General features: G+C 40.4%; 1 protein-coding gene across 6 annotated transcripts in view; it reads right to left on the bottom strand.

Moving 5' to 3' along the window:
- OXR1 (oxidation resistance 1) overlaps positions 1-27,616 on the bottom strand; it is a 274,281-nt gene that overhangs the window by 218,746 nt on the left and 27,919 nt on the right. For 3 of the 6 annotated variants that reach the window (XM_042036047.1, XM_042036048.1, XM_042036053.1), the window contains exons 1-2: positions 22,152-22,260; positions 15,813-15,891 (exon numbers count right to left, since the gene is read on the bottom strand). In XM_042036047.1, the coding sequence (XP_041891981.1) occupies positions 15,813-15,891; positions 22,152-22,245 (173 nt within the window). In that variant the 5' untranslated portion in view covers positions 22,246-22,260. Of the gene's footprint in view, positions 1-15,812; positions 15,892-20,658; positions 20,678-22,151; positions 22,261-27,616 lie in introns of those variants that run through there. The other 3 variants (XM_042036050.1, XM_042036054.1, XM_042036051.1) reach the window with 2 other exon arrangements.

The following is a 27,616-nucleotide window of genomic DNA, read 5'->3' as shown; positions in this document are numbered from 1 at the left end:
CATGTGCTGTGAATATTTCCTGTGAGAAAATGTCACAAGGTGAGAAGTACAGAAAAACAAAGAGCTCAGAATTTTTTTCTCTCCATGGCATGGTGCAAGAGGCAGAGCTTGTGGTTAATAAGATTCAGAGAATGGCAAATTTTTTCATTTTTCCTCTCTTTCTCTCTCTTTTTATTTTTTTTTAAGAAAGGGACTATACACATTTCAAACAAATATATTTCAGGGTGCCAATGCAAACAGGAGATAAAACAGAAAGCAAAAGGAAACAGAAAGCAAAACAGAAAGCTGTTGTGCTTTACCAAAGGCCAGTTTCCTTTAAGGAGGCCTCTATGAAATACAACCTTTAAATTAATAAGGAATAAGGATTCCCTTGCAGCTCCAGCCAGAGCTGTACACATGAGCAGAGCCCTTATCGACCAGAAAGGGAAAGAACAGAGGCAGAGCTCACACTCTGTGTGAAATCCCCTTGAAGGGGTTTCAGGGGAATAGATGATTTATGGGCAAATTGGGACTCTACCATTACCACTACTGTACCACCCTACCTGTGAGCATATTGCCACATAGAACTTATTCCTTCAGATAAAATTTTTTTCTCGCAAACAAATGGTTATCAGCAAACCTGCCTCATCCTGGTTTTAGGAATGTTGCCCACGGACTAGGGGAGAATACAGCATGGCAGAGATCATCTCATATGCTCATCACAAAGCGTAATAGATACCCAGATCTGATCTGATCTTGCCACTCAGCATGAGTCACTGAATAACTGAAATAGATAGAAACTACTTCCAGTATTTCTCTCCTGACACCAAAGCTACACATCACTTTGAAAATACTTAGATGAAGTTCAGACAAGTATATGCTAAGTATGTGGACACTGAGGGAGTTTTGAGATATCTCATTACTTCTACTGCTCATTAGTGGATAGGACAGTATATTTCCAACACTTTGTGGTTTTCAAAGGTTTTTTCTAAAACAGAAGTAAAAAGAATAATCAGGATACCACAGCTCACCTGCTTCCTTTGTCATTGAAGCAAGCCTACAACGACAGTTCAAAGCATGTCTGAATTTGCGTTTATCTTACAGAGAAACAATCCATTACCAGCTGCTAATGATCTTTTTTTGCCCTAATGAATCTTCCCTGAAAGGAGTCTACCTGGGGCTCCATGCTGTTCACAGCTATTAAAACATGAAAGTTGGACTAACTCTGTTAAGAACATTGATGGTTAACTCTGATGTCAAGTAAATGTCAGCTTTATGAACTGGAATCAATTCAGACAACACAAGTCAGTCATTGTATTAAAGACAATGCATGCAGCAGCTCTTCTCTCAGTAGAGAGATGGGTCCTGGATGTCTACTGGCAAAGCTCTTACTGCAGAGGGGCAGGTCCAAAGGGCAGTTTTGACATGAGAAAACACAGGTGCCTGGAAAGTGAAAGTAACACATAGTTGTTTCTGATAACCTAGAGACCCTTGTGACAGCACAGGCAAAAAGCTTTCTGCCACAAGCCAAGCTTGCATCTGGATCTCCGATAGGCAGGCATGGTCTGAATACAGCACAGCTTGTTATTCTTTGTGCTGCTAGTGCTCTTCATAAAAATTATTGGAAAAAACAGTACTTTTTGGTAGGCATGCCTGTCCTTAAGCCAGTCTTATTCCATCTGCAAAAGTCACATTCCTCTTTTAAAGGTAATGCTGTCTTTTTACTGTCAGCCAAACCACTAGTAGTTTACTCTTAGAAATAGTAACCCTGATCTCAGAGTGGTAATGTCACACTCATGTTTAACTGAAATGAACCTATTTTCCTGCTCCTTCAGTGCTAGTGCTAGGCTCTGGCAGCTCCCACTCTCTCCAGCACAGCACAGCACAGCACAGCACAGCACAGCATTAGTTGGATGGTCCCCGTTGCTGCTGCACAGCTACAGAGACTTCTCCCCAAAGCACCCAGGATCTTCAATGTCTCCTCAAAGAGGAGGGCCCACCAGCCTTACCTCATACAACTGATAAGAAAACAAAACGTCATGCAAAATCTCAGTGTCAGGAGGACTCACCCTGGGCTGCCCTGCCTGGATTACAGGGGTAGCTGCATTGCTTTATCCTCCTCACCTAAATATTCTGTCCTCCATAATTAGACTTAGTCCTTATCTGCAGTCTAGCCCAATATCCTCTTAACACATGCAAGAAATCCATGCCGGATCAGACCAGTGGTCAGCCCAGCTCAGCATCCTCTGGGAGGGTGGCCAAAACCAGCCCTGAGACAGAAATCAATACAGACAGTGGTAAACAGCAGGACAAACACTAGGACAAAGCTTCATTGCTTCCAGAAATTCAGGCTTCAGAGGTTTCTTATCATAAAGGTATTTCTTTGTTTCATAACCTGCAAGAAGGTCACTGGGGATGGTGGGGCTTCTTGGGATCCTCCCCCGCTCAGAGCCAGCTCAGCTGTAGCAGATTGCTCAGGGCCACAGCCAGTTTTGATTGTCTGCCAGGACAGAGAACATACAATCTTGTGGCAAACTCTTTCAGTGTTTAACCACCTTCCCATTAAAAATGGGGTTTTGGGCCATTTTCTGAAATTTTTAGCATTCACATGCTGCTGCAAAAAATTCCAGATCTGCCTGTGCACTGCCTGAGGTACTGTGTGCAAGCCAGTGTATGGGGTAAGGGCAATGTTCCTCACATCTTCCTACACTCTGTACAGGACCACTGCTCTACCTTAATGTGAAGCGATGATCCTATAAAGGTTTTAAGACCACAGCAAAGGTTTTAAGACCACAGCATTCATTACTTTAGTTTGAATACTCTGAGATACTTAATTTTTCTGGTTTCCGGGCTTTCCCTATGTTTTTCATAAGGATTCCTGTCTTTGTCATGAGCTGTGGAAGCATCCAGCATTGATCCATAATACCCAGAGAAACAAGATCATTCTATTTACAACTAATTTATCATAATAAGTGCCAAACTATTTCTCATATCTCACACTAATAAAAATCAGGCAAAATGCAACAATTCACCAAAAGGTAAATAACCTTTTAATGGCATCTTCAGTTCTTGGAACTACTCTCATAGCTTTTTTGCTCTTATTGTGCATCTGTTGCATTTGTTTCTCCCCTTGCCAGGAGACTCCCCATCTGCTATATACATTTGAAAGTATAGAGGCTAAGAAGGAAGCGTTACCTATTTCAGTCTTCAGACTCACAATTTCATAACAATATGAGGAATAGAGAAAGAATAGAATCATAGAATGATTTGAGTTGGAAGGGTCATCTAGTTCCAATTCCCCTGCCATGGGCAGGGACAATTCCCACTAGACCTAGTACTTCAAAGTCCCATTTGGCCTGGCCTTGAACACTTCCAAACACCACAACTTCTCTGGGCAACCTGTTCCATGGAATTTCTTTTAATATCTAATCTAAACCTACCCTCTTGCAGTTTAAATACATTACCCCTTGTTCTACCACTATACATCCTTGTAAAAAGTCCCTCTCCAGCTCTTCCATAGGCCTTCTTTAGGTGCTGAAAGGTGCTATGAGGTCTCCCTGGAGCCTTCTCTTTTCCAGCTCTTCCTCAGCTCTCTCAGCTTGACTTCACAGGAGAGGTGTTCCAGCCCTCTGACCATCTTTTTTTCTCTCCTCTGGACTTGCTCCAACAGGTTCATTTCCTTCTAGTGTTGGGGACCCCAGGGCTGGACACAGCATTCCAGGTGGGATCTCACCAGAGCAGAGCAGAGGAACAGAATCCCCTCCCTTGCCCTGCTGCCCACACTGCTTTTGATGTAGCTCAGGACACATTTGGCTTTCTGAGCTGCGAGTACACATTGTCAGCACATCTTAAGCTATCAATCCACCAACACCCCCAAATCCTCTTCCTCAGGGCTGCTCTCAATCCATCCTCTGCCCAGGAGGATGCCCCAACCATTGTGCAGGACCTTGTACTTGGCCTTGTTGAACTTCATGAGGTTTGCATGGGCCCACTTCTCAAGCCTGTCCATGTCCTTCTGGATGGCATCCCTTCCCTCTAGTGTGTCAACCACAACAACATAGCTTGGTGTCATTGCCAAACTTGGCAAGGGTGCCTTCAATCCCCCTGCACGTCACCAGCAAAGGTGTTAAACAGCAGCAGTCCAATATTGACCCCTGAAAATGCCACTTGTCACTGCTCTGCACTTGGATATTGAGCTCTTGACAGGAAATTTTTGAGTTTGACCAACCAACCAGTTCCTTATCCACCAAGTGATGCACCCATCAAATCCACGTCTCTCCATCTTAGAGTCAAAGGATGTCATGTGGGACAGTGTCAAATGCTTTGCACAAGTCCCAGTAGATGACATCAGTTTTTCTTCCCTTATCTACCAACATTGTAACACCGTCACAGAAGGCCACCAAATTTTTCAGGCATGATTTGCTCTTAGTCAAACTGTGTTGTCTGTCAACAATCACATCCTTATTTTCCATGTGCCTCAGCACAGTTTGTAGGAGAATCTGCTCCATGATCTTGCCAGACACAGAGTTGAGACTGACTGGCCTGTAGTTCCTCAGACCTTTTTCCATTTTCCTTTTTAAAACTAGGTTGTTTTTAAAACAACCCCTAGTTTGCCATCCAGGACCCTGTTTCCCCCTTTCTGGTCAGTGGGAACCAGACCACCATGACTTCTCAAGTATGATGGATAATGGCTTAGAAACTCCTCTGAGAATTTCCTTAGGACCCACAGATGCATCTCATTAGGTCCCATGGACTTGTGTGCATCTTCATGTTCCTTAGATGCTCTCGAACCTGATCTCCTTCAGTCTGTGGTTCTCCATTCTCCCAGTTCCTGCCTTTGCTTTCTGCAACTTGGGCAGTGTGGCAGGAGCACTCGTTGGTGAAGACTGAGACAAAAAAGGCATTGGATACCTCAGCCTTTTCCATAGCCCAGGCAGCAAGGTCTCTCATTTCCTTCTGGAGAGGGTCCACAAATTCCCCAGTCTGTCTTTTATTATGGATTTTCCTATAGAAGCTTTCCTTGTTGCCCTTCAAGTTCCTGACTAGATTTTATTCTATCAGGGTTTTAGTTTTCACAGCTTGATCCCTGATTGCCTAGACAATTTCTCTGTATTCCTCCCAAGCTACCTATCCTTTTTTCCACACTTTTTTTGAGTCTTAGCCTACCCAGGAGCTTCTTGTTCATCCACACAGACCTCCTGAAATTATTGCCTGATTTCCTTTTTGCTGGGATGCATCTGTCCTGAGTTTGAAGGTGATCTTTGAATATCAACCAGTTTTCTTGGTCTCCTCTTACCTAAGGGTCTTTATTCCATGGTACTCTACCAAGAAGAGTACCTCAAGCGGGACAAGGTCTGCTTTCCTGAAGTCCAGGGTAGTGAGATTGCTGTGCACTCTCCCTGCTGCCCTAAGAGTATTGAATTCCACCATTTCATGGTCACTGGAGACAAGGCTGCCCTTGAGCTTCACATTCCCCACCAGCCTCTCTTTGTTGGTGAGAACAAGTCCAGCATAGCCCCTCTTCTTGCTGGCTCCTCTATCCCTTGGAGAAGGAAGTTACCATCAATGCTTTCCAGGAACATCCTAGATTGTTTATGCCCTGTGAAGTTGTCCCTCCAACAGATATCAGGGTAGTTGAGGCCAGGGCTTGTAAGAATATGAGGCTGATCCTATCTATCTATAGAGGGCCTCACCTACTCCGTCTTCCTGTTTGGGTGGCCTGTAGCAGACCCTATAATGTCACCTGTCACCTTTAGTCCTGACCCATAAGCCACTGGTCAGCTCTTCATCCATCCCAGAGCACCATGCACAGCTCGTCATTGACATAAAGGGTGATGCCCCCTCATCTTCCCTGCCTGTCCTTCCTACGGAGCATGTATCCTTCCATTCCAACACCAGTCACAGGAGTCATCCCATCACATCTCTGTGATGTTAGGAAATCAGACACAGAATTCTGTGTTCAGCAAATAACCTTGTCCATGTTAAGAAACAAACAAAAAAAAAAGGCGTTTTGGGAATGGGGAAAGTTTCCATCTGATTGTACAGTTCACAGAAGAACATGCATTTAAATTAAGGTGTCATACAGAGCAACAAGAGTTCACCATGACAAGGCTTAAGTGTTATTCTTTCACTGTGGTTATTTAATACAAAGAATATCTCAGATCTACATTACAGATGGAAGATCAAACAGGGACAAAAGCTAAGACTGTGTGGTCACCCCTAGCCCCTCATGGAGTTTGTTGCACAGTTTTGGACGGGGTGTTGAGAAACCTCCATTTCTTCTGGAAAAACATTTAGTGAATAATAAAGCAGGTTTCTACCTTGGCTGAAAGATGAGCAAAAGGGTGGAAAGCATGCTGTACTAAGGCCTTAAAAAGATTACATGGATTAAGGCAAATACAATATGACATAACAAACCCTGTACTAAAAAAAGGGTTGTGCCCTTTGAGCTTTGCTGTAATGCAGATAGAACAATAAATTATATACCAAACATTATCCAAAATAAATCATGGACCATATCTAGTGGTAAATGAATTATCCCTGCTCCTCAGAACTTCTCTTTGTCATAAAGAGCCATCTCTCTAGATAGTCTGAATAGAACTGAGTGCATTTTTCTTCCAGTAACAGTGAGAATGAGGTTAGAGCTAAAGAGCTAAAACTCCTGTGTGATAAGTTGAATTTCAACAGCTAGAATTTTAATATGGCTACCTAGTTATAAAATATTTGCTATAAAATTATACTTGTATTAATGAATTTTTGGATGTTTGCAAGCTTAGAAACTGCTACAGAAAGGACAAATTAAAAATACTGGCTGTAGGCAAACCAGTTTCCAGTGTTCTTCTAATAATTGAAATTAGGGAGCTTAATGGAATCCAGCATATAGATTAGTTTCACAATGTCTACTCCTCTAACTTGTACTACCATGACATCTTACAACAAATATGGGGAAAATGGGCTAGATCTACAGAATAACCTTATGGTCTTCCCTTCAGACTGATTTCTTGTCCTTTCTGACAATATTTAGGAAATATTTTCCAGTTAATTTAAAGCCATTTAGTGCTCCCACCAAATTACTCCTCAATGACGCTGGCGCAGGTACACTTTCTTTTTCCCAAATGCTTTTGATTTCTTCTCTGCACACACAGACATGCACTTAATTAAAACATTGAAGTGGCATTAGTTAGACACATAAGGCATACCAAGTTGCTCTTAGGCTTCCTGCCAGAAAGCCAGCGGTGCTGATGCTTTCCTTCATTTACTTTAAAGTGTCAGCAAAACAGGCAATTTATGGCCACATAAATATGGAGCCAACAGCCCATGACCACCATCTGCAGCAATATAGCACAGACACAGACAGTGAGTTGGTCCCATTCCCTGGGACTGATTCATGCTGCTGAACACAGAATCAGAACACACTTTACCGAAGTGTCTTCTGTAACACCATAATAAAATACATCACCAGTATGAGTGTTTAAAAAGGTTTCAGGGAGCAACATAAAAAAATGCCATTAGCAAAACATGGGACTTGTGCAGATATTTATTATTCACCATGCTGAAAATGTAACCTGGGGATTTGATACACATACAAGCAGGATGCAGACATATAACATTGTGAAATGAGGTTTGGTTTTTATCAGGATATTAGGATTTTTGTCAAGAAATAAAGAACAGGGAGAAAAGCCATTTGCTCTGATACAGTGTTGTGCTTGTGGGCAGAGATTTACAAAAGCATCCAAAAAAAGGGAGACAGCTGAGAAATCATGTGATTGCTAGAAGCAACTGAAAAAGTCTGTAAGACACAGCAACTGCTTTCATTATATGGTACCAGTTCTGCTTCAGAAGGCTTCAGAGATGTATCTGGCAAGCTAATCCTGAGAGAAAATGTTTTTCTGACCACCAGTGTAGCTATTCTTACATATGAAAATGCAGCAGAGGTTGGATGATGCCACTTAGCTCTGTTAGGTGCTGATTGTCATATGTGTGCTTTTCACATTGAGGTTGGAATTCAACTAGAGTGGTTTCAAATTGAGAGTAAGTTTCACATGTAGCAGCAATAATAATTCTCTAATCTACAGACTTCATTTCCTAAAAATGAGAGAAATGTTATTAAGCTATTTTTGCAGCCAGAATCTAGCAGGAGCAGCTCTGCTAAGACTAGATACATACCACTAACAGGAGATATCTGCAGGGTACTGAGGCCCAAGCTCAGTATGAAATCTGAGCATGAGGAAAAGTTCACCCCTGCCTGGGAAACTATTTCATGCTTTCCTGTGCCTGAAGAAATGACTGAATTGGGGCATGAGTGCCTTCAGCTGACTTCATCATTCAGCAAGACTGACCTTCAGTTTATACCTTGGCATATTTTTTTTCCAAATGCACTTTTTAAAAAGAAAAACAAAACATTTTCCTCATCCTGCATGCTCTTGGTAAAGAGCGTTATTAGAAAGCCCATGTGAAATCCAAACTTCTAGAATAAAAGCAAAAGAATTCCACTGATTATGGAAATGCAGCAGTTTGCCCTTCAGCAACTTGAACAGGTGTAGTGGTTTGGTCCAAAATACTCACTACTGTTTACCTTCTGTGAGATAAGAATTAGGAGAAACACAAAGCAGGCACAAAACTTGAAAGAATATAAAGAAGTTTATTAACAGACCTAAAAGAAGAGAAAAAAAAATCATACCACACCTTCAGAACACTTCTCCTCCCCCCCACTTTTCTCCCTTCTCCCACTGACAATGTAAAAAGACAACCCTTGAGATGTTCAGTCTGTTTATCACTTCCATAATAACTTTGTTCGGTCCATTTAGAAAGAGGAGTCTCTCTTGCTCATGCTATGAAAACAGTATCGCAACGAGACAGCCACCCGGGTTGATTCTCTGCTCACATGTGAGTCCCTTCCCCCAACTTGCAGCTTTTCCCACAACTGCTTTTGAGGGTCCACTCTTGAAGTTTTTTGGGGTACAATTTTAAGGTTGAGCCATTCAGAAACAAAAGTTCTCTTCACCCATCTCTGGGAGCATTTCATCTCTAAGAACAGAGGCCCTTCTCCTTCCCTGGGAGCAAAGGGTCCTCCTCATCTTCATCTCTAGGACTATCTCTGGGAGCATCTCTAGGGACTGAGGTTTCTCCTTTCCCATTTGGAGCAAAAGTCCTCATCTGGTCCATCTCTCCCTGTCCAAACTTCTCATGAAATTACAGCTGCGTCAGCATCTGCCTATCTCAGCACAGGTGCTTTTGCTTACAAGTTGAACACTCCACCCCCCATATCTTCATGAAATTGCAGCGGGTACTCTGATACATCATAGCTTCACAACAGAATTTCAGCTTTAAGCATCTCCTCTTTCTTCTCCCTCAGGTTTTCAGCTCTTCACAGCACTAAAAGGGTTAATCTCACCTAGGCCTTGCAGCTGGAATTTTGCTTATCACTGTTGGTCACATGATCTTTGCTGGACAGTGATGCAGCTTCAGCCGAATCTTGGCTGCACTGGAGAGGAGGAGCTGAGCCGCTCCAGCTGCAATATAGCAGGGCGGTGAGGAGGGGGGGGAGGCGGTCTGTGGGTGGAACAGGGTCCATCGGCTCCAGGATGGCCGTGGCCCGGCCCAGCCTGGCCCGAGCAGGGCCTGGGCTGGGCCCGCTGGCCCCCACACGGGGCCCGTAGCCACCTGTGCCAGCGCCGGAAACGAGAGAGAGCTGGGGGGGGGGGGGGGGGGGTGTCTATTCTTAATTGTGGATCACAGAGGCGGTCACAAATTTAGGTGGCTTAAAGAATTGTCCATATTCAAACTGGCCAGCTGATAGGTTCTATCAGGTCACAGAGGAAGCTGTAAGCACCCCTTTGCAAGAACATCACTTCAGGGACTATGCTTGCTAACCCATGACAACAGGATGTAACAAGGAAACACACCCCTGTATAGTGAAAAGCCCAGCCACACACACAGTATATCTTAAGGTCTTGCTTAAAAATTCTGTGCCTCCTGAATCTGCTAAAGCATAAGGGATCTGGGACCACAACAAGAAAGGTGTCTGCAGTTTTGCTTACACATTTATTGTTTGAGATCAACTGAGAAACAAATAAACACTTTTTATTCCACTGCAAAGAAAACAAGCAAGCAAAAAACAATCCTGTCACTGAGATGTTAGGTCCTCTTTATATTATCAAGTGCCAGCCTTTGAAAGCTTCTTCCTTTTGAAAAAGGAACTTGTGGTATTAAAGGTTATAGCTGAAGTGCAAGTGCAATCCTATAATTAAATAATCTGAGGCAGATAATCAGACACTTCCACAGAAACTCCAAGATATAGCAAATAAACACATTAGCATAATTAAATAATTCTCAGTGTTGGACCTACAGCGTGAAGTTGGTGTAGAAATGGAGACTACTTTCTCTAACAAAATATATATGCCAAGTTAGCTGGTTAGCTCATGTAAATGCCTTTAAAAGGCTCTACATGCGGCAGAGCAGAGTCTTATTGTGAAATAGGCTTCTGTAAAAATAAAATTGAGAACATATTCACAGTTTAGAAAAATTTAAACAGATTTAGATTTCTTTCATATTTTCATTTCTAAAAGCATACAATATATTCAGGTATTAATTCACATTTTCTAATCACGATGCAGTTGCTTAAAGAAAATTTTCTAAAGCTGCTCACCATTGCATAAAAATTTTGTGACTTTATTTGTATGTATAGGAAGCCAAATTTTTATTAGATGGATTATTAAACTAAGAATATGTGTTTTCTATCTTTTGTTATATATACAGTCATTTTATTGGAGCTTAAGCTTCAGCGTATGAACACTGATTGGGCTTTTTACATTGTACTGAGTTGGACTGGGATGCAGTTAATTTTCTTCACAGCAGACCGTACAGTGTTGTGTTCTGAATTTGTGATTAAAAAACTGTTGATAACACATCAGTGTTTTGGCTACTGCTTACACAGTGTCAAGTACTTCTCTGTTCCCCACTCTGTACCCCTGTCTATCTGTTACACACTGTGTTGCCCATGTACATCTGCATTCTAGACTGTGACTGTTCTGGTTGAATAAAATCCAAGTTTCACAGGTGCCTTATCATTTCACATTAGTCAGCCTCCAGATCCTCAAGCAATAAAAAAGTGCAAGAAATTAGAAGTTCATATTTTGGAGTTGGTAGTAAACTTTTAAAGAGTCCATGTAAATAGATATTATTTTGCAGTTCACTGCCATAACTAAGTTCATCAAGAAAGTTAATTCTGTAACAGAGAAGAAGAAACAAAGTATGTTACAGCTTCATTCAAGCAGTGTCAGTTCCAATTGAAAAGCAAAAGAAAGGGGATGATGAGCACCATGTGAATTTAGGTCAAACTAGATAATTATTTTTGTACACTTAAAAATCCCAAAGAAAAACTTTGGCATATGCTCTTAGTGTTCAGTAATGGACAGAGCTTTGTGGGCATCCACTGGCCATGCTTTAGTACCTGGCAGGAGTATAAGAACAAACAGCAATAGTCCAGGACTAATGCCAATTAAAAACATGAAATTTAGAAACCATGTGTAGATATAGTCTCTCTGCAACTAAGAGAAAAGAAGAAAGTAGGCTTATATTATCTTAAAAATAATCTTTTCTTGAAAACACTACAATCTGTTCATATCAGGAGTTTATAAATAAATATTATTTCCTTAACTTTCTAATCAAAACCAGATATGAGGAAGTCAGTAACTGTCAGAGACTAAAAAGCTGTTGTGTCTTTCCAAATGACATCATCCTCCTATATCAATCATACTATTTGTCCAGTTTACCTATTATCTAAGTTTATAAACATACTAATATGATTAGACACGGGAAGAAAGGTTTGTTTTCTAATTATCACAGGACTCAAATTGCTGCTGACTGACCTGGCCTAAGAAAATTGACTACAGCTTTCCAGGATGGCTGACTGGAATACAATTTGGAAAGAAAACTATTTGCCTCCAGAAACAACTGCTGTGTTATGAAACTCTTGGACCCCTGGCCAAGACTGACCTGGCCATCCATCACGAAGCACCAAACCAGCCATCAGCACCTAGCAGAAGCTACCAGCTGCATTGGCCACAGTGCCTCAGGCTAGAATCACACCCTATAAACAAAAGGCTCTCCACAAAGAAGAGTACAGTAAAATAAAGGCTGAATTCCTATCAGGGTGATCAGGGTCCCTAGAAATCAGTTCCTTTTTTTTTTCTTTTTCTTTCTTTCTCTCTCCAAAATACTTTGAATTAAACCTGGTAACACTAGCCCTCAACAGCCTAAGTGCTGGCAGCAGATCACAGATCACACAAGAGCCACGCCCTTAGCTCTATGGAGCTTCCTGAGGTTCAAACCAAAGGAGGAGAAGGAGGCACCATACTTATTCCAGGAGACAGAGTTGGATGTGGCAGCTAACTTCTCATTAGCCAGAGGTACTAGTGGTAGACTGCAATTCACAGGACCAACGTGGTATTCTCTGCAAGACCAATTCAAACATATACCATCTGCAAGGCTCTTCAATGAAGGGAAAAATGGATGCAGCTCTAGGAATGGAACAATATCACACATAAACTTGAAATGTCCTTATACTGCTCACATCCTGCTTCTCACAATTGCTTCCTTCAGTCTGCTAAACTCATTTAGGGACCAAATGACTTGACTCTGAGGGCTGGATTTGTCACTTAGGCTATCTTTTGAAGCAGTCCATTCTAGACTAGAGAAGGAAAAGAAAACTGAGCATGCCACGCAGAAGAAATACTCTCCAGCTGCATGGACACAGTTAAAACGAGCTATACAACATGAGGTTTCCAAGCTGCAGAACATAAATGACCACAGATAAGAGTACCCCTGAATATCATGAAAATAGTGGTAGGCAGACAGTCAGATCAACCTTGTAGATCCTGGGGATGCACTGATTTGGGGCCCATCTTTGCAAAACATCTTCCACACATAAAGTTGGTTCCCACAAAGTAAAAATCCCTTCTCTAAAGTAATTTAAATACTTTAGCCTTCCACATGAGGAGAATGGTATCAGTAATTGCTCTTGAAAGATAGAAATAAGGACAGAACATGAATAATACAACACACCAGGAACTCATTGGTGTATGTACTGACCTCTGATATTTCAGTGCTGGTGTTTATTGTAGACTAAATTAGTTGGAGAAAAATTAGCATGATAGAGAAACAGATGAGAGCAGAATACAAGAACAACACACAGAAACCACAAGTTTGGTATTTAAAATCATGGGATCAGCTCTCAAATTAAACTGAAATTAAGAGGAATTCACCTCTTCCTTAGATATGTCAGTTCACATTAACAACACAGTTTCTTATAAAGCAACTGAGAAATACCTGCCTCACATATAAAGTTTGTCAAAGCTGTTGTGGTTGGAGAGTCACTTTTACTTTTTAGTCCCTGTTGGCCCATCCAACAGGGATTATCCACTAAAAGTTAACTTTATATGCAAAATTAAGAGAAAGGTATCAATGTAAAAGCAGTTGAGATACTATATACACCTGATAACTTCCAAAGATCTGGTGACTGGCAATAACACAGTTTTTGAGTCAGAGTTATGCAATTTCATGAAAAGTTTTGTGGAGATTATAATTAGTAATGCATTATTAGAACTAATTAAAAACAAATTTTTCAAGAAAATAAACCTTAAGTCATCCTTTCCTACAGAAAAATACATTTGTTCTTAACTATATTTCTAAATTAATGTAGTATTTCTTTTTAGGAAAAGAACAAATGTATCAAACCAAGATTTCAAAAACTCTCAACAGAGGGAGTTTACTTATAGGAGTTTATAGCCTTTAAAAAATATTAGTAGAACCTCAATGTTTTCTTGTTCACAATAAATAGTTGTCTATGCAAATTGAATTCAAAATGTACTGCAATAGTTAGAACAAAACATCTGTCAAGTACTCAATCACTGCCTAGGTAAAACGTGGTACCAATCTCAAGAATACTTGGTATAATGTCCCAGCCTACACATAGAAGGTTACTATTATGGAAGGGCACTGTGACTCTTTCCCTCCAGAAAGCAGAACATCCTTTATTTGTTGCAACTGATTCAGAACAGTCTGCATAAAGTGAGAAAAAGAGGAACATAGTAAAGTGGAGAAATAAAGAACTTTTCTTCCCCAAATGGATCTTTTTTCATAAAATCTTGTTTGCAGATATGGAAGAGAATTTCATATTGTCTGTAATATTCCTTATGAGGAATTTTCATTTGCATAGCAATCAAGATTAAATCTGTGAGGAAAAAGATAAAAAAAGACATTTCAAGCCTACCAAACACAATTCTTCATTTTGCCATTGCTTTATAACACTAAGAAAAAATAAAGAGGTGATCCTACGAGTAAAAAAATTGTTTAGATAAGGCCATTGGAAGTTCATATAGGGTTGTACTTCACATTGGTAAAAATAACTAACCCACGTGAATATAATGTAATATAATAACTTATTTCATTTAATAGAATGTCTTTGATTTACTTGAGTGTTAATATTCTGCAGAGACAACTAATTGAAAGCAGAAATCCTCAAATGGGAAGTTGCAATTCTGCTACTGTACCTTCTGCAGCAGTTACGTCAAACTCATCACACTGACAAAACAACAGATTCTGTTCTTATCTAAAAATACAAAGTTTCCTTTTATTGGAAAATACCCTAAAAATGTATTGCATATGCATCTTGTATAAAAGGTAACAGAGTCTGGAGTCAGCTGCCAATCCCACTTCAGCCAGACACAAAACACCCTGCTGAGTTCTTGGCCATGTGAGAAGGAGCACAGGGGAATGGGGAGCCCCTGGTAGCACCCTGACTCCAACAAGGCTGCAGCTCACACTGAAGCCTTCTGAAGTTCAAGCAGGAGCTTCAGAAAACCAAGCTGCTTTTTCTGATCATTTGCCACCTCTGACTCCTGCAGACATGCAAGATGCTGTTTCATATGTGCTTCTTAAGGGCAAGACAGCCTCACCTCTTCAGAACAATTCGGAAAAGGTGAAGTATTCTGCAGGTACCGGATTAAAGGTGCTCTGCCACTGCACAGGGCAAACATTTCACTAGGCTGCCATGCAACTGGGGCACAAGTGCTGAAGTCCTTGACTAGCTTCTACTGAAAACCTAAAAGCCTGACAACAAGCACAAAAATCAGGGAGTTCACAAGGAGAGGAATGGTCTATAGTATCTTTGTTATGCAGAGAAATCACACTCCCCTGCAGAAGGCCTGCAGCTGCAGTACCTGATAACCTGACAGGGTGCCTTGGGGTGCCCTTGGGGTGCCATGAGGGCTCATGTGGCTGCAGGAACTGTGGGGGCAGCAGGGCCACGCTGTCTGATGGCAGATACACATTACCTGATGCTTACCAAAGATGCAGGAAGTAGACATCATGGACTCAAAAGTGTTGATTTTTTTGAGACATTTGGGGTACGACACTGAATCACAGAGAGTAAGAAATGGATGTTACCTCATATTCAGTACAGACTCCCTAAAATGACAGAAAAGAACCTATCTTACACTTGTGCTTTGTTGGCCTGCTGTTATTTTCCATACTAGAAAGCAGGAGGGATATCCTCCAGCACTAGTACAGTGTCCTATTTGGCATTCTTGCCTTGGGGATGCTGTTTGCCATTTATGCTTCCTGGCCTGCGTACCACGTACCTGTCAAAGCAGACAAGAGCTTTACAGCAAAGAAAACCTGATCATTATAATAGAAAAAGTAACGTACCTAGCTGATGTGTTTTGTATAACAAGATTTTTAGAAAATGCAAAATTTTCAGATTAGAATCACAACAGCCATACTTTTTTTTTTTTTCTGAGATGCAAAGTATAACAAAAATGGTGGAAACTGACCTCTTAGTGCCAAACATGACGGTGCGGGCTTGTTTCACATTTATGAACGCAGTGCTCTGCACAGGCTGCTTATATTGACCTGGATGAGAAGAAAAAGAGACATTTTTAAATTAGGAAACTCAGGACCTTGATTTCAATATCCTGAACAATAAGTACATTAGTAAACATCTTCCAGTGAAACTTCAGGGAATACCTGGCAATTTTACAGAAATAAAAAGATTAGCAAAAGTATGCGAAGGCTAACAAACAAAAGATAAAAGTTTAAAAACCTAAGACCAAATCCTACTGGTAGGGCTTAAACCTGACATAGCACTTAATCAACAAGAGTTAGGCATAATACTATATGACAGTGCAACATCTAAAAGTCCTTGCCTCTTACAGTGAAATTCATGTGCCTGAGTGAAATGCATGTGCTTTAAAGCAGCTAAACAGGTCTTTCTAAACTGCCAGTCTGAACAAAGCTATATAAATTTATATCTTAACTGCATTTTGGTGCTCAATTTGTTGAATGACTACCTCAGTAAATTAGTAATTTTTCCTGAAAGAAAACATTATAATAAAAAATAATTTGCCTGGTGTGGGTCTACTAAATACAGACCTCAGGAAATATTATTATTATTTGAACAAAGAGAAATTCCAACTTTTACATAAAAATATGAGATTACAGACTATTAGAATAATTAGGTCAGGAGAAACTGCCTAGTCCAGCCTTCAGCTCAAAGCAGGTATTATTAGATCAGGTTGTTCAGGGATGTGTCCACTTGAGTCTTGAAAATATCTACAACCTCTTTTGGAAACCAGTTCCTGTACCTAATCACCATCATGGTAAAAACATTTTTCCTAACCCCTAATCAGACTTTTCTGTATTATAGCTTGTGTCCACTGCCTCTTATCATATCTGTATACCTCCAAGAAAAATCTAGCTCCATCTCCTCTATACCCTTCATTCAGGTACATTTTGACAGCACTAAGGTGGTCTCTTGGCCATCTTTTTGGATCCTGAGTTGATCCAGTTCTCTCAGGCTTGTGTTGAATGCCATTTGCTACAGTCCCTTGGCCACCTGATTTGGTCTCCATAAATTGACATCCTACTTTTTCTGGGGGGGCCAAAACTGGACATAGTCAGTCTTGCAAATGCCAAGTAGAGGGCAAGGATCTTCCCCTGACCTGCTGGCTATGCTTTTGCCCATGCAGCCAAGGGAAACAGCTGACTTTCGTTGCTGTAAGAGCACACTGTTGGTTCACACACAAATTGCTGTTCACCAGGCCCCTCAGATCCCTTTTTATACCACTGCCTCCCAGATATTTTGTCCCCAAGCCCATCGATTTACGCAAGGTTATTCCACCACATTGGCAAGACCTTGCATATGCTTTTGCTGAACCTCATAAGATTCCTGCCAGCTCATTTCTTCAGCCTGCCCAGGTCCCCCTGAATGGCAGCATTGCTCTCCAGCAGCTCCTTCCCCAGGCAAGTCAGTGCTTCACTCAGTGTGCAGGTCCCCAGGAGAAGCCCCTGGGGCTCTGCAGCCCCACACAGGCCAGCAGTAGCCTCCCTTGATGTGCCATCCCAGTCAAGGCCTCCAACATGCAAAGGACATTAGCGCTAGTCTGTAACAGGGAACATGCCCTGTAGGATGCTGAGACCACCCCTGCACACCCTCCACACCACCACAGGCAAGTTTGAGCAGAGATGCTGCATGTCCCTGCTGTGCTAATGGCTGTGGCAAAGTTAACACTGCTCCTCCCCAGGAGCTCAGCCTTCCCAAAGCAGGATTCAGCCATTCCCAGTAGCAGCCAGCAGCAGCTCCCAGCAGAACTGAAAGCAAAGACTCAAAATGCTGCATGAACTGGGAAGAGCAACCATGACCAGAAGCCCAGGCAGTGCTCTGGGTGCCTTGCATCCTCCCAGCTCCAGAAATCAAGTCCCTTTTGCAACACCTGTTCACAGCACTCTGGTCCATCATTGCCTAAGAAGCAGCTAAGTGTGCCAGCCCTTCCAGCCTGAAGCTTTTGCCACCAGCTCCTTCCCAGGAGAATGCAGCAGCTCCCAGCCCAGGTTCACTTCCCTTGTGGATGCCATTGCACACACCCACTGCCCTCACAATGCATAATATTGATGTTAATGGAACCTTTCTGCCCTACTCTCAAACATTGAATTTAAAGCAAAAATAGCTTACAAATTCAGACATTCTATCCTCGTTTAGTTCATTTGTTAAATGTAAATGTGATATCTAAATACAAACGTTTTGTCCATCAGGAAGAAGCTGTGATTACATGATCTTGACTGACAGGAGAATTTTTGTCTACAAACTCCCTTCTAAATTTATAAGATGCTCTGGGGGACTTCACATCTCCGTGTCAGATCAGATAAAATGACACCAGGTGAAACATCTTGTTACTTCCAGATGAGGAAGCAGCATTTTCACAGCACTATATTTCATTATGGGTTGGGGCAATGACATTTTTGTCTCAATTTACCAGCTGCTCTAAAAGCATTTTCTTTTTTGGTTTGTGCAGGGATTTTTTTTTGTTTCTGTGTGTTGCCTTAACTTGTACAGCTGCAATGATTTGAAGGGAACCTCCCTCTTCCTTTCCATGCCCTCTTGTTCCAGAATCAGAGCCTTGCAGCTGGGCAAGCAGCACAAGTATCATCAGCCTGAAGTACATTTTCCTTCCCATGCAATTATTCTCCCTGCCACTTACTAACACCAGTCCCTCTACACTGAAAGCATAACAAATGCCTGCTTCCAGTTGTCTTGATTGGGAATTTCTAAAGGCTTTAAGTAGGCCAAGTGTCCACTCCAATTGAAAATCAATGGATTTGGGGCATCCACATTCCCTGTGTGTTCTGAGAAGTCACAATCCAGTTCCCTATTTGTGACTGTCAGGCTAACCAGAAGCTATGCCTACACTGTCAGATGCAGCTCAGAGATGAAACACGGATGAGATTAAGGATTGTAACTCAGCATCTGCCCCAGTGCACATATTAAGTGTCTCAAGCCATTCAGACAGCTGATTATACAATGTGGAGCCTAAATGTGTAAATGCGCTAAGAGATCTGAGTCAGGCATTCCTTTTCTCTTAGAAATAATAAGGCTCAAGCTCCAGAATTTAATTTTAAGAAGTATTTAGGTTGTGACCTAGAAGTCCAGCTCCTATATTTAAAAATGGCACAGTCACTTATGATCCTGGGAGCATCAATGGAACTTTGACACTGAACATTTTAAGCCCAGTTTATTCAATCAATTGACGATCTTTTTCATTTCCACTTAAGAACATCATTCATAAGCATCTTACACTAGTAGGTAGGACTGCCTTTCTGTTTGCAAGAACTTTAACTGAAGGGTTCTGATGCTTTCTGTCTCTTTTTGGATATAAATAAAAATGTTAGGGTTTGACATAAGGAACTGCAGTTCTCAGGAAACAGGACAAGCTATTTGAGGGAAACCAATAAGTATAAAATTGATGAGTAGCTGAAGCAGGTTCCCTTGAAGGTGACTGGTGCAGAAGTAGGAAGAGTAAGGTGTTGGATACAGAATCACAGAATTGCTTAGGCTGGAAAAAACCTTTAAGATCAAGTTCAGCCATTAACCCAGCACTGCCACCTATCTCAACAGAAGCTTTGCTGGCCTCATCACCTTCCTTTTCCTCCAGGCACAACTATATCCTTTTTGGGGAAAAAAAAAAAAAAAGAAAAGGACTGATACAGTAACCAAATATATTAAATGAAACACTAATTCAGACTCTGGATTTTTTTTCCTTTGCACAGAAGGTTTTTGGTTTTGCACAGAAATATTTCCCATAGCATTTCACTGGCTTAGTGAGGGCAACTGTGTGTCAGCTGCTGCCTTTCAGCTGAACCTACTCCCTCTCTGGTGGAAGGTACAAAGTGCAAAGTGGCATAACAGCCTTGGAAAACCAGCCTCACTTTCTTGTGAACAGTCACTTTGCACTGAAGCAGATGCAAAATATCATTTATCTGCTCAGAGATAAATTCTGGAAAGTACAACTTCCAAAATGAGAAACTTCTTAACAGCGATACTGATTTCTAAAATGTCTTAAAGATGCCACTAAAACTGGCAAAAAAATCTCAGTGAACCTTTTCATTTGCACCAGATATACTTAAGCATAGTTTACTGAGAGTCACACTGACTGCTTGAAGCCATGCAAATCTAAGCACAAGGATCAAGAATAAAAAAATATTTTCTGTCAAGAAACAATTGTTTTATAACAAAAAATATGGCAAAGGGTGTTCATACAGAATTACACAATAAGATCTTTATCAAAGACTTGGAGGAGGCAATGGAATGCACAACCATCCAGTTTGCAGATGGCCCCAAATTAGGGGAGACCAGTTGATATGCTTAGGGGCAGGGCTGCCACCCAGGGAGAGTTGGACAGGCTGGAGGCATGAGCTGACATGAAATTCATGAAGGACAGATACATGAAATTCAACAAGGACAGATACAAAGTCCTGTATTTAGGAAGGAAGAAACCCTTGCAATGGCATAGGCTGGGCACTGCCTGGCTGGAAGGGCAGCAAATTGAGCATGAGTCAGCAGCATGTCCCAGCAGAGAGACGGCAAACAGCATTCCAGACTTTATTAGCAGGAACATGGCCAGCAGACAGAGGGGAGGGATCATACTGTTTTATTAAAAAGTCATCAGACCCTTCCTGAAATACGCATCCAGTTTTGCAGCCTGCCCTTGGTGCAAGAAGGACACTGATAAACTGGAGAGAGTTCAGGTGAGCACTGAACCACGTGGCCCAGAGAGGTTGTACAGCCTCACTCATTCAAGTGTCTCAAAACCCATCTGAATAAAGCTCTGAACAACCTGGACTGACCTCACAGCTGACCTTGCTTTGAGGAGGAGGATGGACTAGAGTCCTTCTGAGGTCCTCTCTAACTTGAGTTAACCTGTGATCCTGTAAGTCTAGGGATAAAGAAGGAAAAACATAGAAGGGATGTGAAATGACGGTTGAAGCTGGGATAATTAAAATATAATGCTAGTACAAATATAATGACAGGATAACAGATTGCTTTCTGCTTGAAGGAAACCGCAAGAAGAAAACACTTTAAAATTTCTAGTCTGAAAGGTTAGAAAAACAAGTTACATTAAATTCCTCAGAGGGCTAAAAGCAGCAAAGAGGAATAAAATATATACAGATATAAACCTGACTTAGTTGAATTGAAAAATACTGAAAGCCAGGAGGGTCAATAAGAAGATGAGAAAAAATCTGGAAAATGAAACATTGCTATGAATGGAAAGTCTTGAAAATTAAGAGCAGAACATAATGGCAATGGGAAATGGCAATGGGGAATACTGAATCAAAACCAGCAATGGAAGCCAAAGATTTTGAGAACTGTTACCTTTGAAATAAAAATAAAACTATACACAGAATTTTACCAGTTCAAAAGGAATAACCTAAAGAATGGAAAGAATTTGACTTCAGTACTCATATCACTGGGGACACCTGGAATGTGTAAGAAGCCTATCAGCAGCATCACTATTCCACAGTTTCTTTGCAGAAGCAAGCAAGTGAAGAAATAAAATGAAAAAAACAGAAATGAGAGAACTCTAGTTCAGTACTTAGGCAACTAAAAATGAACATGGTCATGCTTACTTAAGTTACAGTACGATGAAGTGACAATGAGAGCTAACGGGAATGAAAAAATTTTTGCACTTCAGGAAAGCTTTGATATGCTGCCACATTAAAGACAACATGTGCTAACTTTTGGTATTAGTGTCATGCTTGCAGTAAAATGGAAAGGAAAAATCTAAAATAGGCTTGAAAGACAGTTAATTCAGGCAATCTCTGAAAAAAAAAGCCTGTTGAGAAACAAATCAACACAAGTAAAGTATGAAGTTAGCTAGAAATATTCCTAAATCTGTCCTTGTAGAAAAGTTATCACTCAGCGGAAACAAAATTTCTCATTTACCAAAACCATCTGTACTTCACTAACCTTAATAAATTAAAAAACAAAAAAAAATCCCAAGTAAACAAACCAAATATTACTAATAATGTAAAAGAATATAAGATTCTTAAACATTATTCAAATTTCAAAAGTGTGAAGTGCCCATATGATATTTAACAAATAGATTGCTCTAAATTCTTTACACTCATACCCCAAAGGCCTCCATGTAGACAGGCCCCTCCAAAAGACTGCAATACTGCTTAAATACTTCCCTATTTTTAGCTAGATCACCCACTAAACCAAATTACACTACTGACTTGCTGTTTCTTAGGAAAAAACATTCTGATAACTTTGCCAACACCCTTTGTAATACCAAAAGATGAAAAAAAATACCCTCAGAAAAAAGGGTAAGATCACCTACAGCAGAACATGTTTGGTAGGTAGGTCAGTGCTTTTCTCCTGGCCTCTGACTCGAAAACATTGGCTTTCTCCTGTAGATGTCTGTCCTCTTCCATACTTGGGGAACTGCAGAGACTATTTTAATCTAATGTTCTGAACTGCTCAGGGAAAGAGGAGCCAAGTGATACACAGATACAGAGAAACAGACAAAGCAAGAAAATGTCATGTGAATTTTTAAGTTCTTTACACAGCAGTGTAAAACAACTTAAGGCACAGAACAATGTGAGAAATGGTTTTACAGCAAGTAGTCTTTGCAGTATAATAGGATACTTAGGTAGGGTCACAATAACTTCCTGAAAGTTGTGCCTCAAAAAACACAAGCTATGTCTAGTGAAAGGGATCATACAGGTTTAACTAGGAGAAATGTAATGGCCTGTGGATACAAACAGTGAGATTGATTACTTCTGGCCATAACTTCTTATTTCAGCTTTTTTAGTGCACTGTACAACCATTTCAAAATTAGAAGAAATAATTCACCCAAATCTCTAAAAAACACACAACACATTTATTCTGCATGTAGTCAATCCTGAGTTTTTTGTTTGTTTTAATTACTCTAACTCTTGAAGGAAGTATACCTTACAATTCAAATAAACAATTAAAGATTTAGTTTGGCAGCTCTTGGAGCTAATTAATTTGTGATTTCTTAAGCAACTAAATGATGAAAAAAAAAAAAAGAGCTGAAATGTAGTTACTAACGTAAAGACTGATTTATCTGAAAAGTAAATGAAATCTTTAACAGCAATTCTTATGCACTGAAATAAACCTGCCACCTCTTGTTGATCAAAGGTCAGTTCAGAGAAATTTAATAAATTTTTTTACTACTGCAAATCATGAGGGCAGCCAAGATTGTGTCCATTCAGAAGTATTAATTCTCTATTTTGTCATTAATATTTTTTTCTGATATGGTGAAGGAAAAGTACTTTAGAAATACAGAAATTAACTTGATATATTTGATTATGATGATTATTTCATCTGTCAGCAGACTTTTACAGCAACCAAATAGTTGCTAAAGATCTAATACTATTGTCTGTTATGATTACATTTGTAATCCTGTTAATTTAATCTTCTTACACTTCAATTTTTTTCTTTAAAAATTAATTACATTATTACTGCTATATGCTTTTTATTTGAATCATACAGTTTCCATGACAGATGTTTTCTTCTTCCAAAATAAATAGGAAATAGGTTAAATATTTCTGTCTTTAAAACAACAACAATAAAAAATAATTACAACTTTGTTTGATCATCCCAGTGACAGCTCACATGACCTCATCTGATAATACCTCTTTCATCCCTTGTTTTTAAACCCTCACCTTTCATTCTTTAAAATACTATCACAGTGCCTCAGAATATACTTCATTTTCAATTTCTTGCTTCTGTTTCTTTTCTTTTCCTAAATTTTAAAACACCATATATCTTTCTGGTGTCATAGCATAGATTCTGCCACTAAATCCACACAGTATATTCAGTGGGGCGATGTAGCTGTGCTCTATCACTCATTCCTTGTTAGATCATCCACCTCTGCCTGTAGGCAATTCAAGAAAAACCCTAACTACTATAATAGGAGAGAAAGAATTTCTTTGCATGATCTCTGTGAGCATGCTAAAGAAATGTATTGATTTTTAAATCAGAGAAAAAGACAGAAAAAAATAAACAACCATTTGCCTTGGGTATTTGACCCTCCTTCACCTTCATGGCAGCACATAGACCTTCCTTTCCTATGATTTCAGGATAAGGGGACATTTCTCTGCATCCTTTAGATCATCTTAAAATCTAAGTTCCTTGGAAAACTAAGATGGGGGAAGGGGGGAAGACTGCTGAAGACTGCTTGCCCTTCTCTAGGCTCAATTGCTGGATCATCAATTATTTATTATTAATTAAGCAGTGGATGTGCAGAAAACAGCATGAATGCAGAAAAGACTCACAGGCAGTAGCCAGGAGTGATAAGGTTTTTGTTGGGGAAGATGAAACAGGAAAGCCTTATAAATATGATTGCCTGACAAAAGATTTTGGGAATATGAAAACTACAGGCAACATCGAAATGAAAGCCACTTTTGAAATACCAAGTCTTAGTTACTGAACAACTGGAAAACAATAGTATGGCCACTGAAGATAATCCCCTCTTGATTGAACAATACCCTCTGCTTGCAGGCAGGTCCAAGGGTCAGAGCAGACCCTACTAGCTCAGCAGAAGGGGTCCAAAGAGTAGTTTTTAGAAGTTAAGATGTAACACTCTATGGTAATATAAGAACTCTTATAGGCTGTATGTAAATGCTATAGGATTTGTATCTTGTATTAGATTGGTTAGTGACAATTAGAATATTCAGTACAGAAGATGATTTATTGTATTGTAACCAGGACTTCAGACACTCTTACTACTTCTTCTTCACTCTCTTTGCTCTTACACTCTCTCTCTCTCTTACCCGCTTACTCTCTTGCTCTCTTGGGCCTGCTCCGAGCTGAGTCTGGCAGCTCTGAGCAGTGCCCCTATACCCACGCCCTTTGCAATAAACCATTTGTTCAAAGATCTGCTTATAGAGATCTCCCGTCAGGAACCTACAGTTTTCATTATTTTTCTTTATTTACAAAGATTTATAAAGCTTGATAAAGTTTTTCCCACCCCTCCCTTCTTTCCAGGCTCAACTTCACTCCTGACTCTTATCTCCCCTCTCCAGCAGCACAGGGGGATGAGGAATAGGGGTTGTGGTCACCCCAAAATGCTTCATCTGAGCCACTCCTGCTCCAGTGTGAGGTTTTTCCCACAGGAACCAGCCCTTCATGAACTGCTCCAGAGTGGGTCCTTTTCTTGGGCAGCGGTTCTTCAAGAACTGCTCCAGCATGGGTCCTTTCCGGGGGTGCAGTCCTTCAGGAAGGGACTGCTCCAGCACAGGCACCCTGCAGGGTCACAGGTCCTGCCAGAAGACCTGTGCCAGTGTGGGTTCCTCTCTGTGGGCTGTCTGTGGGCTGCAGTCTCCTTCAGAGCTCGTGCATCTGCTGTGGCATGGGCTCTCCACTTGCTGCAGAGTGGATATCTGCTCCACCATGGCTCCCCATGGGCTGAGGGAGGGAAATTTATTTTCCTCTTCTCCACGTGCTGCAAGGAATCTCTGCTCTGACACCTGACCACCTCGGCCACCTCCTTCATCTTGGTGTCTACAGAGTTGTTTCTCTCTTTTTCCCCTCACTCCTCTCTCACAGCTGCCCCACTGTTTAGCCTTTCCTATAATTGCTATTACAGAGGCACCACCAGCAACACTGATGGGCTCAGCTTTGAGCAGCAGCAGGTTCACCTTGGAAAACCTGGAACTAGCTCTGTGAGACAATGGGATGGCTCCTGACATCGTCTCAGGCATGCAAGTTGCAGGGATCACCCCTGCAACTTCCCCACTACCAAATCCCTGCCACGTAAACCCAGTTTTACTTCTGCCTGATTACAAGCCACTTGAGAAACTGTATCAGATTTCCATATATCATTTGCTAATGTTGCAGACAAAATATAACACAGTTACATAATTTACAGCAGCAGAGGGAGGACTGTAGGGATCATAAGTAATTGCACACAAATAAAGATGTAGAGGTAAGACAATTCCTGGGACCAAAGATGATGAACTGCTCTTTTCTGTGCTCTTTTACCCTATTACAAAATGTAGTGGCACTGTAAGCTACATTCTGTATTTCACAAGCATTGTATTTTTTAACAGATAAACACCCTCTCTTCTCAGAATAAAACAATGTCAGCTAAATGTGAACAGCAGCAGGGAATAGAACTATACAGACCTGAGTCTCTGGTCAGCCAAAGCAAACATAGAAACTTCTGGAGGACAGAGAAATGGAGATAAGCTTTGGCTGTAATTATCTGAACTAATTCAAGAGTGAGTACGACTCAGATAGATAAAAAAGAATATGTCAAGCACATGAGTTTATTAGCTATTATCATAAAAAGAGGCATAACAGGATTTTTTTGTACCTAATTACAGATGCTAGAGACAACAACAGTAGTAGATTCATCTCAGGAATACATAGATTCTGTTCTTCAAAATTTGATGTTTAAACTAATGCTATGATAATGATTTTCATTTTAACTACAGCTGCAGCGGTAACTTCTTATACCTAAATTAAAGATGTCACTTAACTATACAGAAATAGTGATTTCAATATATCAATTTCTTATTAAATAGACACTTAAACACTTCTATTTCATTTAGCTTATAATTAAAAAAGAAGAAAATAAAAAGAATTACATTTATTCAATACAATGTGAAGAGTATTTGTGCTCAGTCATTAGCTGGTTGAAGACTAAATGCCAAGATACAATAATGCAGGTTTTCCTAACTGTATTAAATAAAGCTCTTCTCAGTTCACTTACTAAGTCTTCCATAATCAGCTGCCAAGTCTATTTATTCCTATGTTATCAACACCAAAATATCCCTTTCATTCATAATCTCTGTAGTTGTCTCACTGCCATTCACTTAATGACATTAATGGTTTTCATTCTATCTTTTGAGAGTGACAAATACAGAAATGACAATATAAAATATTTATGGTACCTTATTTTCCTTTCACAAATTATATAGATTGAGTTTTGCTGCTTTCTACTTCTGCTCCTTTTGAAGATGACAGCTATACAGTGAAGTTCTCAGCGGGAATCAGATCCAAGAGTGCTGCTGCCTGTAGACTGTGTCACTCTCAGACCAAAATTTTGGGCCAGATCTGTAAGAATTACTAAAGAGGCTTTTTAGATCAAAGCTTGCCGTTTCAGTTTGGTAAATAACTAAAGTATTCCACACCTTGGCACTATGCAGCTTTCACCCCACCAGCTGTAGCTAAGGTGGATTTATCATAACACAAAAGGCTCATGTGTGACTATGGCCCCCAAAGGTGATTCTTCACTAATTTCTCTCTGCCAGTACCACCCTGAAGAACTCCAGCTGCAGCCACAGTTCCAACTTTCCACTCCTAAAGATCAGCAGACCAACTTCTACTGTTTTTCTTTCCAAGTAGAAGTTAAAAATTAACTCTCACAGAATATAGTATTTTTAGAAGACACATTAATTTATTTTACAAGTCAGCAAAAAATAGAGGAGGAAAAAAAAAGAAACAAACCAGGAGTACCCCAGAACTGAAACCAGCCAAGGACATGCTCAACTAAGAACATGCTCAACTTTGTAAGGCTCTATCTGGCAGACAGGTGGAACAAAGAATAAGTGGATCACAGAAATGTCAGAAATTTAGTGAACACAGAAGAGTGCTAAACAGCTAAAGTTATCAGAAGACTACTTATTTTTTAATCTTTGCCCAAAGAAAAATATGATGTATCTAAGCCACTGCTATACTGGCCTAACTATAACCTGTTGTTAAAAACCTCAAAGGATGGAGATTGTACAACCTGAAATTCTTTGTGATTCTAAACATTAGGTATTTGTTCCT

The sequence above is a fragment of the Corvus kubaryi genome, unplaced genomic scaffold (genome assembly GCF_017639235.1).
Source record: "Corvus kubaryi isolate FWS band 111438036 unplaced genomic scaffold, C.kubaryi_AGA036_p1.0 37385, whole genome shotgun sequence".
NCBI classification, from domain to species: Eukaryota; Metazoa; Chordata; class Aves; order Passeriformes; family Corvidae; genus Corvus; species Corvus kubaryi.
This window is presented reverse-complemented; position numbering and strand designations above follow the sequence as displayed.